At 35.3% G+C, this 12,576-nt stretch overlaps 1 protein-coding gene across 12 annotated transcripts in view; it reads right to left on the bottom strand.

Moving 5' to 3' along the window:
- The window catches only part of HDAC9 (histone deacetylase 9), a 196,710-nt gene that overhangs the window by 82,456 nt on the left and 101,678 nt on the right, over positions 1 to 12,576 (bottom strand). For 4 of the 12 annotated variants that reach the window (XM_089917696.1, XM_022587747.2, XM_089917698.1 and 1 more), the window contains exons 3-6: positions 12,283 to 12,524; positions 7,488 to 7,629; positions 6,355 to 6,481; positions 3,972 to 4,093 (exon numbers count right to left, since the gene is read on the bottom strand). In XM_089917696.1, coding sequence (XP_089773822.1) covers positions 3,972 to 4,093; positions 6,355 to 6,481; positions 7,488 to 7,629; positions 12,283 to 12,524 — 633 coding nt within the window. Of the gene's footprint in view, positions 1 to 3,971; positions 4,094 to 6,354; positions 6,482 to 7,487; positions 7,639 to 12,282; positions 12,525 to 12,576 lie in introns of all 12 variants that reach the window. The other 8 variants (XM_022587745.2, XM_089917695.1, XM_089917699.1 and 5 more) reach the window with 3 other exon arrangements.

Here is a 12,576-nt window from a genome sequence, read left to right as displayed (position 1 = left end):
ACCAAGGTATCAGAACATAACTTCTAACTGCTATACTGAGGGAGATGTATATAGTTATATATCTCATCTCTGCCTTCCTTCCAATTACTCAGTGTGGAAAATTACATTGGCCTTCTAAAACCTTAACTTATGTTTGGACCCCTTCCATCTTTGAGTCCTATTCTAGTGCTGCTGACCATTAAAATGAATATTTCAGTGGGGCGGGAACAGTCCTATTAGCCCAAGCCAAGCTGTAGCTTTACATGGCTTGTGCTCTTTAAGAGGTGAATCTAGCCAGCCAGCTCACTTTGTTCAGAAGTATTAAGTGGAAAGATTGTAACACTCAAAGAAAGGCAAAGTTCACTGGGTAAGACCCCAATAATACAATGGAGCATAAAACCTCTAGAATGTTTTACCATAATATTTTATGAAACATATGCACACACTCTTTGTAACAGAATCCAATTCAAATGGTTTTGGAGGTCAGTTCAAAGTCACCACATACGCAGCATCTTTGTGAGAAATATGTACTATTTCAAAAGTACCCGGACCCAGAAGCTTCCTTTCCCTATTTTATAGTTCATTATCAGTCCCGCAGAGCATTATATTAGAGGAAAAAAAAATCACCTACTACAGCATGATATAATTTGCAGCCAAAACCTAAAGTTCAGTAAAATAATCCAAATTTCAGAATCAACAAATTCTTGTGTTATGGAACAAAAGTAATCACAGAGGGTAATTCTAAAAGGAAGTGCTACTTTAAGTGTGGGCAATAAATATAAAAATTTCAAAAATTATTTTATTCTTAACTTCAGAACCAATTATGAAAGCCTTTGACGGTCATTCGAAAGGAGCAAAAGACTCTCAACTCTTACATTTAAAAGAAAAGTGAATTCGGAATGGGCCTGATTAGAGCTAACTCTTCATATTATTCTGAGGTTTCCAAAAAGCCCAAATGCTATGAACAACTATGATTCTCCTTAGGGGAAGGAAGTAAAGGTCCACTTTGCATGACAAAGGTCAGATTTCTGCAGGCAAATGAGACTTCTATGGTTGACTGTTCCTAGGCTGTCACTGTCTGAGTCCTAAGAGGTCAAGAGAGGTTCCAAATTCTGCTCACTGCTTAGGGAACACCCCTGGGGCCACTTTAATCATTTTAAGGTCATTAGAACTTTTCTTACTTTGGTTCCAGCTTTACTCCCGTAAATCTTGCTAATGCATATTGGCAATTCAGTACTGACATAGGTTAAAAAGAAATTGAAAGTATTTAGTATTATATGCAGATCAAAAGATAGAATCCACTTAAAAACTTCTTTTAAATCTAAGATTGAAGTCAATGAAATTCAAGTAGACCTCAGAGAGTGATAATCAGGGCCCAATAGAAAAGCTACACTCTATTATGGCTGTACTGGTATTTGTACTATATGATCAATGCCACTCCTCTAGATTTCATTTAATATGATAAAGCTTTACTTGAAAATTATCTTATACAGTTTCCCTAATCATCAAATAAGTTTAACTGTGATAATATTTTATTGTTTACTTTTTTGTAATAACTATTGAGCCACTAAAATACAACAAATGCTGAAGTAAAAATTATTTGACTACATTTCAATGCTCTTCTATTTAGTGCAAACATACACCTAAACTTTCTCAAAGTGCACTGGAAATACACCAATGGATTATATTTATAAAAGTTGGAAGAGTTTCGCCTATTTGTAATTAATGAGGGGTATCTCTAAGTATTTAGATGTGTAGAAAACATCTGTATTTTATTATATCATACTTTTCTTAGACAATAGGAATTGAATTAAGGAATATTTTGAAACCCCTATAGAGATATAAAAGTATTAATGGCTGTTCAAGAACTTTATTGGTACAATGCTTGAAAATGTTTGGTTTTACAGATCAGCAGCCTGACACTTCATAAATATCAGATATTCGATATAAAGGGAAGAAACTTAACGTAATGGGCAAATACAGAAAATACACCACTAGAAAAGACAAGGGCTGTACCTTTTCACTATTATTACATATCACATAAAGAGATACAGAAGATGAGTTTCATATTAGTACAGATTTGAGTTAAATTTTGTAAGGTATATAATAAGCAGGATTTCTCTTGGAATTGTGTTGTGGACTGAGAAATTCTGCAAGAATAAATTAACAGCTTGCTATTCATTCTTCAGAGGAAAAATCCTAAGCCGTTCTCAGGGAAACAGTGGGACACAAAAGTATGGGCTTTTAGTACTTGTCCTAAGTATTGAAAAAGATCAAATTTGCTTCCTGGATGCTTACTGGCTCCAAATGCCACTACTTTTCAAACTCAGTGTCACTTCTGCAGTCAGTTTTCAATCTCCCAGTGGTAAGAATATATTCAAAGGCTATGTGCACAGCAGGGTAGAAGTCTTTCTCCCTAAATGTAACTATATCACTCATCAGTAACCTCCTGCCATAAGGGGACTTGTGTTTTCTTTCCTTTTAGTGACTCCTTAGGCTCTTGAATGCCAGTCACTGCCCTAAGACCTGGGGCAATATTCACATAATCTCTGTCAATATTTCCTACACATGCCATTGGTGCAACTAAATGTCAAGGCTGCAGATCAAAGTCCCCACATTCTAAAATCCATGTCCTTTATGGATCAATTTTCATAAACTATATGCCATGTTTTAGAAATATGTGGAGGCTCACTCTTTACTTTGTTCCTTTTATCCCAGAGAAGTTTATTTACATGAAAGGCAATCTGATTTGTAGATAAGAGTGTGAAATTCTCATGCAATACATAAAACTTACTCTTTCCTTTGCACAGCCTTCCATTGAAGTATTTTACTATATCTGATATCTTATAGTAGAAATGTGAACATCTTTCGGCTATTAAAATAAAAAGGCACAAATTGCTTTACAATACTTGGCCATCCTTCCTCACTGCCTGGTACAATACGGGCTAGATGACAGAATAAATTCTTACTCAATCTATATCCATTTTAATTATTCAAAATTCCTTGGGAAAATGAATATAATTATTGGAAATAATTTTCACTCTGTAGATTTTATATACAAATTAAACAGATCTATAGTTCTTCAAGTAGATCTGAGTAAAATACAATGGACCAAACTCTCTGCTCTGAGTATCTCTTCACATCAATTGTGGTTATAAAATTTTTTTAAATTTACAACTTCCTCTAAAGAACTATATTTAGAAAATCTCAAAATATTTAGAAAATAATGTATACAACTGCTATTTATGCTTCTACCTTGCTAAAATTTAAATATATTTATTATAGAGGTAAGAGCATGTAACACATTAAATATGCACATACCAGAGGGCTAAAAAGGAATATGGGAAAACAAACACAGACTGTAAAGCTATAGAGCTGTTTACTAAATTCCAAATTTATTACAGATTCATTGTCCCAGTTCCCCTAAGCAAATTTTAATACAATTACATGAGATTATTAGCTACAAAGCTTCACCATGAGTTCTCCTATAATCTGTGAGACACTAGGCAAGTCACTTACTCAGGAGCTAGCCTTGGCCTTATCTGTTTTAGTAAACAATTAAAATTTAAGGTTTTTAAAAGTGGGAGGAAAAGATTATTTCCATTTTTGTAGTAAATGGCTGAGGCGCAACAGAAAATCAGAGAAATGGAGGAAATTAGAGGTCCTCATTAATGGAGAAGATTTAAATTTTCTGAGAAATCAAATTTCTATTTTCTTTAATTCTTCTCTTTATTGCTAATAAGAAAATAATTTGTCTAAAACCCAAATGTGACTAACCTTTAAATTAAAAAAGCTACTTTGATACTATAGTGAATGAACTGATATAGAAATAGGAGTGTGTGTGTGCGCGTCTGCTTATGCTGAGGGCAGAGGTGGAGAGAGCCTGACAGCTATGACTCAAATCCTTTGACGCTCCCCTAGAGGTATGGCAAAATAAAGCTGCAGGAAGGTCATGGAAGAGCAAGTGGAGTCTTCTTGTGGAACTGACTTACCAGTTTTTCGAAGAGGGAAATCGTCCTTTGCATCTTGTGCTCCTGGTAATGTGTATTTGTAGGATGGAGACGTTCCACTCAGGGGTGGAGAGCTTTGATCCAATGACGTGTGGTGGGCAGCCCTACAAAAGAAAAAGAGGGTTCACCATTTCCCCTTGAGTTTTTACTGCACATTGGTCAGCAATAATCGGTTGCACATGCTGTAACACGTGTCTCAGCTGTGTTTATGTTCTTTCTTTTTAGTGTGTACAAACCACAGCCTCATGTAACCAAGTTCAATTTAGCAGTATGTTACGGAATGATGCAGGATGCCCAAGAATGCCCACTGTGTGTTTGGTCACACAGTCACATAGAAAAGTTTGCTTCACTAAAGGAGAGAATTTACCCAGAGCCTGAGATTTGACATCTGAGATTATTGTGTATGTTTTCTTAAGAGCCATATTAGTGGAAAAGTCATCATCCGAATCCTTTTTAGTCAACAATGTAGAACAACCAAGGTAAAAGCAAACATACAGAAGGACTTCATTTAAAAAAAACTGCTAGGTAGTACATGAGGGTGCCTTTCTACTGGAGAGACAGTACTGTGCGAATAGCCTCAGGTTTCCAAACTTCTATAGCAGTTTCAAGGTAAAGACTGGAGACACATCCTTCTTCAATATGAACCTGACCTTTTAAAATCTTTTGTCTGTCCTGCATTAATACAGTAAAAGAGATGCAATTGTGCTACTGGAGAATAGCTTAGGACTGAACATAGATTACCCAGTGGACATACACATCTATAATCATTATATATGGAGAAAATATAGATAGGGTGTAGTATCACCACCATGATGATTCTACCAATATTATTTATTTGAATCAACATTCTCAAGAATTACCTGGTGTAAGGATATTTTATCTAGCCATAACTGGCAAAAAGTATTAAGTTCAGATTTGATAAATTAATGACTTATGGTTGTCCAGGAGTTGGACCCTACTGAAGTTCAGTTCACTACAAAAAAAAGGATTCCTAAGTAACATTTCAGAGCCATGTCGAATATACCCAAGGGAACAGCTAAAGAATTTTCAGCTGACAAGTTGTTTGCATGTAGTTGTTTCCACTTAACAACAACAACAAAGAAGGTATTATCTTTTCTTAAAACAGGTTTTAACTTAGAAGGAACATGAGTTAGTTATAAATTATGTATGTAATTTTAGGTAATAAGACAGAATTTCTTTTTCAATACTTTTTGATGTTGATTGAACACGTGAAAATTTTCTTCAGGGATTGGTTTCTCAAGTCAATTGACATGCATGGTATAAATTATGTAAACCATTAAAAAATATTTATATAGCATTCTAGAATCTGCCTCATCTTTTTTTCTGGATGCAGAGAAGGGAAGATACTTATAATATAGAATTATAAGAACAATAACTCTTTTAATAGAACCAGGTCCTGGCATGCTTGAAATGTCAATGTAACAGAGTATCAAATAATCAAGTTTTTACTCCCTTATCCTTATGATGTGATTAAAAAATATGTAAGTGTAAAATCCTAAACATATTTTTTAAATATGAGAGAGATGAAACTATGATCTATTAGTCTATTATCCAAATATGCTTTGCCTATCAGTTCTTCCCCTGATTTTTTAAAAATATCACCTCCTTCATACTTTACAGAAGGAAGAATTGTGTGTTGCACAGTATCTCTTTACTAGACTTGGAGAGAGATGGTTGCATAAAAAACTGTAATACCGCAGTATGTTATGTTGTCAGCTTGTGTGTTAAAAGCCAATCTACTCTCATTTTACAGGGTGGGAAAAAATGAGATGAGGTGGGCACGGGTAAACTAGTCACTGAAGACTTAGATATATCAGTTACTTTTCTTTCTTTCTTTCTTTCTTAAGTCAAAAATCTTCTGGACTTTTAAAAATAATTCAGATCTCCACCTTATTTCAAGCCAAGTAAAACAAAATCTCAACCAGCCAAATCTTCAGAAATTATTGTAAAGATATCAGATGCACCATCTGAGAATAGAAAAATGCAAAATATGAATTAATTTCTATGCCCCACCCTACATTTGTCAGTTATTCATTTGGCAAAGAACATGTATAATACTTTCTAGCCCTCAAGATGATACTTGCTAACATTTATTTAAGAGCTGGTCTCTGTTACATACTTTACCACATTGTTTCACAGGACCTTCCCAGAAACCCTAGAGGGCAGGTACTATTATCGTCCTCTTTTTATAGAATAAAAACCTGAGCCTTGGAGAATTTGAGGAGCTTGCCCACGGCCTTATAGCTGAGAACTTGGCAGCCCAGGGATTTGTGCCCAGGTTGGCTGAACTGAGAACCTGTGATCTTTACCCCTGGGAATGAAAAAAGCCAAACACTGAACATACGTGTACCAGAGCTTGGGATGGCGGCTCACGGAATGATTTTTTCCATTAGTTGGAGTGTCTTTTGTTGCTGATTTGCTCAACAGGAATTCTTGAAGCTTCTGCTTTACTTCTGTACTTGCCACTGCCCCTGAAACACACACATACAGAAACAGATGGTGATTTGCGGTTCTGTCCTTTCAAGCCTCTGGAATATTTAGCAAAAATTAAGAAGTAACACCACTCGTCACAGCATATGAAGTTTTCCTATTAAAAGAAGAAACCAGAGTCTAAACAGCCTTTAGAAAATGACATAGTAATATTTTGTAACTACTGCTTCAACTGCCAATTTTCAAAAGACCTTCGATGATTTCTTTAATTGCTTTTGCAGAAAGGGGATTCCCAGAATTAATACTAATTTTTTCCTAAGCTTTAAAAAATACTGCTGAGGGACAGAACACTGCTTTTTAAAAGTCAAGAATCTTGGGGGACCATATAAGTGATTAAGCAAATTAAAATGAGCTCTTCTGAACTGCTAGTTTGAAAAACTTTTTTAAAAAGCACTTTTGCGCATTAAACAAATAAATATTGCTGACAATTCCAGTTTAAGTCATCACATTTTAAACCTTGCTACGACCTGATTTTGAACTGACCTCATACAGGGGAATTATTTGGATCTGTCTCCCTCTTGTGGATAGTTGCTTTTTTAAAAAAAAAAAACAAAAAAAATTCTACCTTAAATCTTCTCAAAGTTTGGGTACTTGAAAACTAAATGAAAAAAGCCTTGACTTATTAAAGAGCAATTATTACTTGAGCAGGAGGAAGGTATGGTGGAGTAATGTGGAAGTGAGTTTATTATTAAACACAATGACATAGCTATATTGCCTTAGTATAACATTATTTTTAAGGTTCAAAACAACAGAAATTAGCATCTTTGCCAAACAATGCTATGTTTACTTCTGGAAATGCTTGTAGACTGAATGCAGAGAGCTGATATGTGAATGTCAAAGCCTTACATTTGGGTCCATAATGTATTCTTTTACTTAAACACAGACAATTTTGACAAGTTTAATTCCACTCTTTATCAGGCTCCTTTCTGAATGACCATCAGCTAAAGATGAGGGAAGAGATCCGTCTTTTACCCTGGTGCCTCTTACTTTCTCGTCCTCTATCTTTGCCTCTGAGAGGAGGAAGCTGCTGTTCTCTGCGATGCCTCTCTACTTCCTGTTCTTGCCTCTGCTGCTCCAGTTTCTGCTCCTTTTCTAGCAGTTCTTGTTGCTGTTTTATGGCTAGAAGTTCCTGTTGCAACTTGCGAGAAGAGAAAGACATGAGAGTGTGCAATTTCTTTAGACTTCATAGTCATCAATGACCAAAATCGAAATGTTATGAGCTTTTGGAAATTATTTGTATTTACTTTACATTTTACCCATTTTTTGGTATATTATTGAAATCTAAAGACAAGCAACTAATGCCATAAATGGTCTTAAGGTCATTAACAAGAAAGTTTTTAGGTAGTTTCAACACCTACGCCGCCCTATCACAATATTACCAAATTCACTCAGATCTTCAGTTCCTTGAGTAACTTTCCTTTGTGCATCTGAAATACATGATACAGGCAAAGAAAGGCAGGAACTTCCCAGAAGTCTGTTTTACCAATTCCCTTGCAACATAAACAAATGAAATCTTCACTTCTTATCCTGAGAAACTGTGTGAACATAATCAAACTGAATAGAATAGTGAGATATGAGTTAATTTGGGGGAAATCTAACTGAAATAAAACGAAGGCTAAAAATTTCAAAACCTTCCAAGAAGGTTTTCAAAAGATGAATGCAATCTGTATATCCATAACAAGCTCTTCTCTCAAAATAGCAAAGTCTAATTAGTTCACTCAGTGCACAAAACCCTTCAGATTAGAGACTGGTCAAGAAGAAATCACTTCCATCAGACTACACTTTGATGCACTGTTGTTTGGCTGTCTGAATCCCTTGAGTTCACTTCCAAATAAGGTACATCATGAATATAAAGCATTCTTAATAACCATTTTGAGGGCTTCCCTGGTGGCGCAGTGGTTGAGAATCTGCCTGCCAATGCACGGACACGGCTTTGAGCCCTGGTCTGGGAAGATCAAACATGCCGCAGAGCAACTAGGCCCGTGAGCCACAACTACTGAGCCTGTGCGTCTGGAGCTTGTGCTCCGCAACAAGAGAGGCCGCGACAGTGAGAGGCCCGTGCATCGCAATGAAGAGTGGCCCCCGCTCGCCGCAACTAGAGAAAGCCCACGCACAGAAACGAAGACCCAACACAGCCATAAATAAATAAATAAATAAAATTTTTAAAAAAACACAAAACCATTTTGAGATGTCAATTTTCTCTCAGACTAAGAAATAAACATGGACTAATCGTAAATGTGCCCACTGAGGAATAACTCAAGACTGAGTTCTACTAGGCTCTGACATTACTAGATACAAGATCTAGACAACACTAAGCCACTCAGAGAACTGGTTCCTCATATATAAGACAGAGGAATAATCTCCACCAGGCATCATGTTCATAAATGCATATGAAATTTAAGTTGTAAGTTTGAACAATACTAATTTTGCTTATTATTACTATTTTAAACTCTAAATACTAATGAAGTTAGTGTAATTTGCTGTTTATATGAGATAGGTGCCTAAAATTTTGAAATTTACACTGCACAGTAACAGAACAAAAATAATAAGTTATATGGAATGGCATCAGAGCCACTGTGGAGCAACAGGAAGCCAACTCTGCATGTCAAGCATGATAGCTTCACTAATCCCAGAAGGACATGGCTAGAAGCATTTCTGGTTAATTTTCAAATTACAGTCTTTGACATTTTGGATTTGATCCACCAGTCTCTTAATAAGTGTTTTTAGATACTCCATTCTAACCAAAAATTTCGTAATTCTGCTTAAACTTTGCCTTAAATGTTAATTCTATATAGATATTGGGGTTGATCAAGTTGATATATTGCTTCACCCAAAGCCCCAGTGGAATTGAATATTAATCTCTCTTAGGAATTAGAAAAGCACACGATTTAATTTCCACAGCTACTATTCATTATCAAAGATTGCAGGAATGAGGTTAAAAAAAAAAAAAAAAAAGAAACAAAACATCACTCCTCCAGTTTCATGTTCTAGTCCAAGACAGAGGCAGAATGAAGTAGTAGCTTTGGAGGTAGATGAGGCAAGATTACAAATCCTGGAGCATCCACTTACTGGCTGTGTAGCCTTGGGCAAGTTACAGTGTTTCTGCCTCAGGTTACTAGGTGGAAAAATGGGATAACAGCATCTAACTCAACAGGTGATTATAGAAGCCAAAGCTTCCAAACACTAATATAAGTAAAGCATCATGCTGTGTCTTCCTCATAAAAGTAAAATCTAGATGAATCTTAAAAGCATCAACTTTTAGTCCTATGCATAAAAAATATAAAACAATAAAATTAAAAAAATTTTAAAGCAAAGAAACTTCTTAAAGGGAAATTTTAAGTATGACTTTAGTTTCTGAAAAAGCAACTTATTACTTTAGAAAATAATTCCAAACACTAAGTTTTCCTTAGCTATCTCAGAATCATTTTTCTCCCTCCCCTTTATATTTTCTAGGTGTCAGTAAACCTGCTATATACTACCTTGTTTGGGCTAAAGTAACAATTACGTACTTGATACTATTAACTTTTGAGTAAAATCAAACAATTAATTACTTTAAAAATTTTATGTTGATCTTTACAACTACAAAAGGCATCAAACATAAATGAAAAGAACTATCTAAAGCTGTAACTTATCAGGATTGCCCTATATTCAGGGCAACACCACTTGCATACCACAGCAAAATGAAACAAACCTTCAACAATGGGGAAGAATATAAATTTTACTCATTCATCATTGCCATTTTAACACGCCTAGAATGAATGAAGAAGGAAATCTGGACATTATTGTTTCAAAGGTCAAACTGAAATAAAATGTTCCAGAATCACTCAAAAATAAGTCTATAAACTAAATGAAGGTTTCCTATACTGCAAAATACAACCAGGATTCCATATGAGACTTAAAACAAAATCCTCACTCTTATTTTTAAGGTATCTTATGGGTCAATATATTGTAAGCGTCTTTTAGTAAAGTTCACTAAAGGAAAAAAATACCACATTTTACATCAGGTATCAAAGAGCCTTTTTCTGAAAGTAAGTTAAAATAGGTCTTCCAGGCTAAGGAAATATAAAACAAGGAACATAGGAAAGAAAAAGCATTTTTACCCTCTGAGACACTGTAGTATCAATGTGGTAAAATTATATAATATTAACATAAATTAGTTATCTATATTAACCCCACATACATGTGCTTGTATTTTATTTGCAAGTGAGTAAAAGATCAATTTCTGCAGGGCAGAAATTGAGACACAGATGTAGAGAACAAACGTATAGACACCAAGGGGGGAAAGGGGTGGGGGTGGTGGTGGCGGTGTGATGAATTGGGATATAGGGATTGACATGTATACACTGATGTGTATAAAATGGGGATGACTAAGAAGTACCTGCTGTATAAAAAAATACATTTAAAAACATGCAAAAGGAAAAAAAATCAAGTGTCTATAACACAATATAATAAAAATGAAATAATATAACATATACTTTATTATATTAATAAGTTAACATAAGTCACTTTTGAAGGAGTTGGACATAAAAGCAGACTTTTTTATTACAAATATTTGCTACTTTATATTACTGTCATAATAAATTCAAATTAAACATCTACCAGGTCAGATCAAAATAGCTTTGTTTTCATTATTTTTGTCAAGAAGTTGAAAGACATTTTACAAATAAAGCGGAAGTAATATTTATCTCTGAGGATACAAGAGAATAAATAGATATACAGACACTGATAATACAATACTCCATCATACATAATTGTGGGATATGGACATATTTCTCCTAGAATAATTTAAACAACTTGGGTCTCTAATTGTCAACTACTCCCAAAACTGTTTCAATAAATTCTTATCTACAGTCTATTAGACTTATATAAAAACACTGAAAATATATGTATCAGTTTCTTTATATAAAATTTTGTTAAGCTTTTCATTATGTTATTATTTTGAATGTATACATTATGAGGTCTTTTCCATAAGGAAGATTAGGACATACTCAGAACATCTATTTATAGAGCACTCAGAATATCTACTTATAGACCAAAGACAAAAATAAAAAAAGGCTCTCTCTTCACATAAAGGGATTAATTTATCCTCTCTGGTGAACAGTATATGCAGATTCTTTTTTTTTTAATTAATTTTTATTGGACTATAGTTGCTTTACAATGCTGTGTTAGTTTCTACTGTACAGCAAAACGAATCAGCTATATGTATACATACATACATATATATATATATGGCTCTTTTTTGGATTTCCTTCCCATTTAGGTCACCACAGTGCATTAGGTAGAGTTCCCTGTGCTACATAGTATGTTCTCATTAGTTACCTATTTATACATAGTATCAGTAGTGTGTATGGGTCAACCCCAATCTCCCAATTCCTCCCTCTCCCCCTCCCTTTCCCCCTTTGTATCCATACATTTGTTATTAGAAATATAAAATGGGTCTTTCCATGCTCATGGTTCTTCTTGGTGGAGAGCAGATGGGGCAAATGGACAAAAGCATGTAGAAGAGAATCTTAAAAAGGGTGGGAAGTTACTATTCCTTACTATTGATGCTGTAAACTAACAGAAAAAAGAGTGGTAGAGGCTCCTCTCCAAAACGCAAAGCAGGTTTTTGCCAGGATTCCTTTTACTTACCCAGGTTTTTCACTAGTACAATCAAAGTTTCCTCCCAGCCATGCATCCATATCTTTTCATAGTGAAATATCCCTCCACTGCTCCCTCTTATGCCCATGTTATGGTGCAGGCTGCCCGAGTCAACGGTCAGAGACAAAGAAACGTTTGCTACCTTGATGTGCTCCTGAAGCTGAGCCTGGTGCTGCCGTGTCAAGTTCTCATGCTGTTTCTGAAACTCTGCGATCAAGAGCTGCTTCTGGATTTGCTGCTGTTGCTGGATGAGGAGTAACTCCTGCTGAAGTTGCTTCTCACGGACTACAGGGTCCACCACGGGCATCATCATCCTGAGGTCTGTCCTTAGGTCTAAAGGCGAGATGGGCTCCAGGCCCACAGGAACCTCTGATTTTACATCAACTGGAGAGACAGAAAAAAAGGATGGATGATAGAGGATAGAAAATTAGCACAT

This window comes from Delphinapterus leucas, chromosome 9 (genome assembly GCF_059928025.1).
Source record: "Delphinapterus leucas isolate spDelLeu-1000000601 "Yukka" chromosome 9, BTC_Dleu_Yukka2, whole genome shotgun sequence".
NCBI classification, from domain to species: Eukaryota; Metazoa; Chordata; class Mammalia; order Artiodactyla; family Monodontidae; genus Delphinapterus; species Delphinapterus leucas.
Note: the sequence above shows the minus strand (reverse complement) of the source record. Positions and strands in the feature narration are given on the sequence as shown.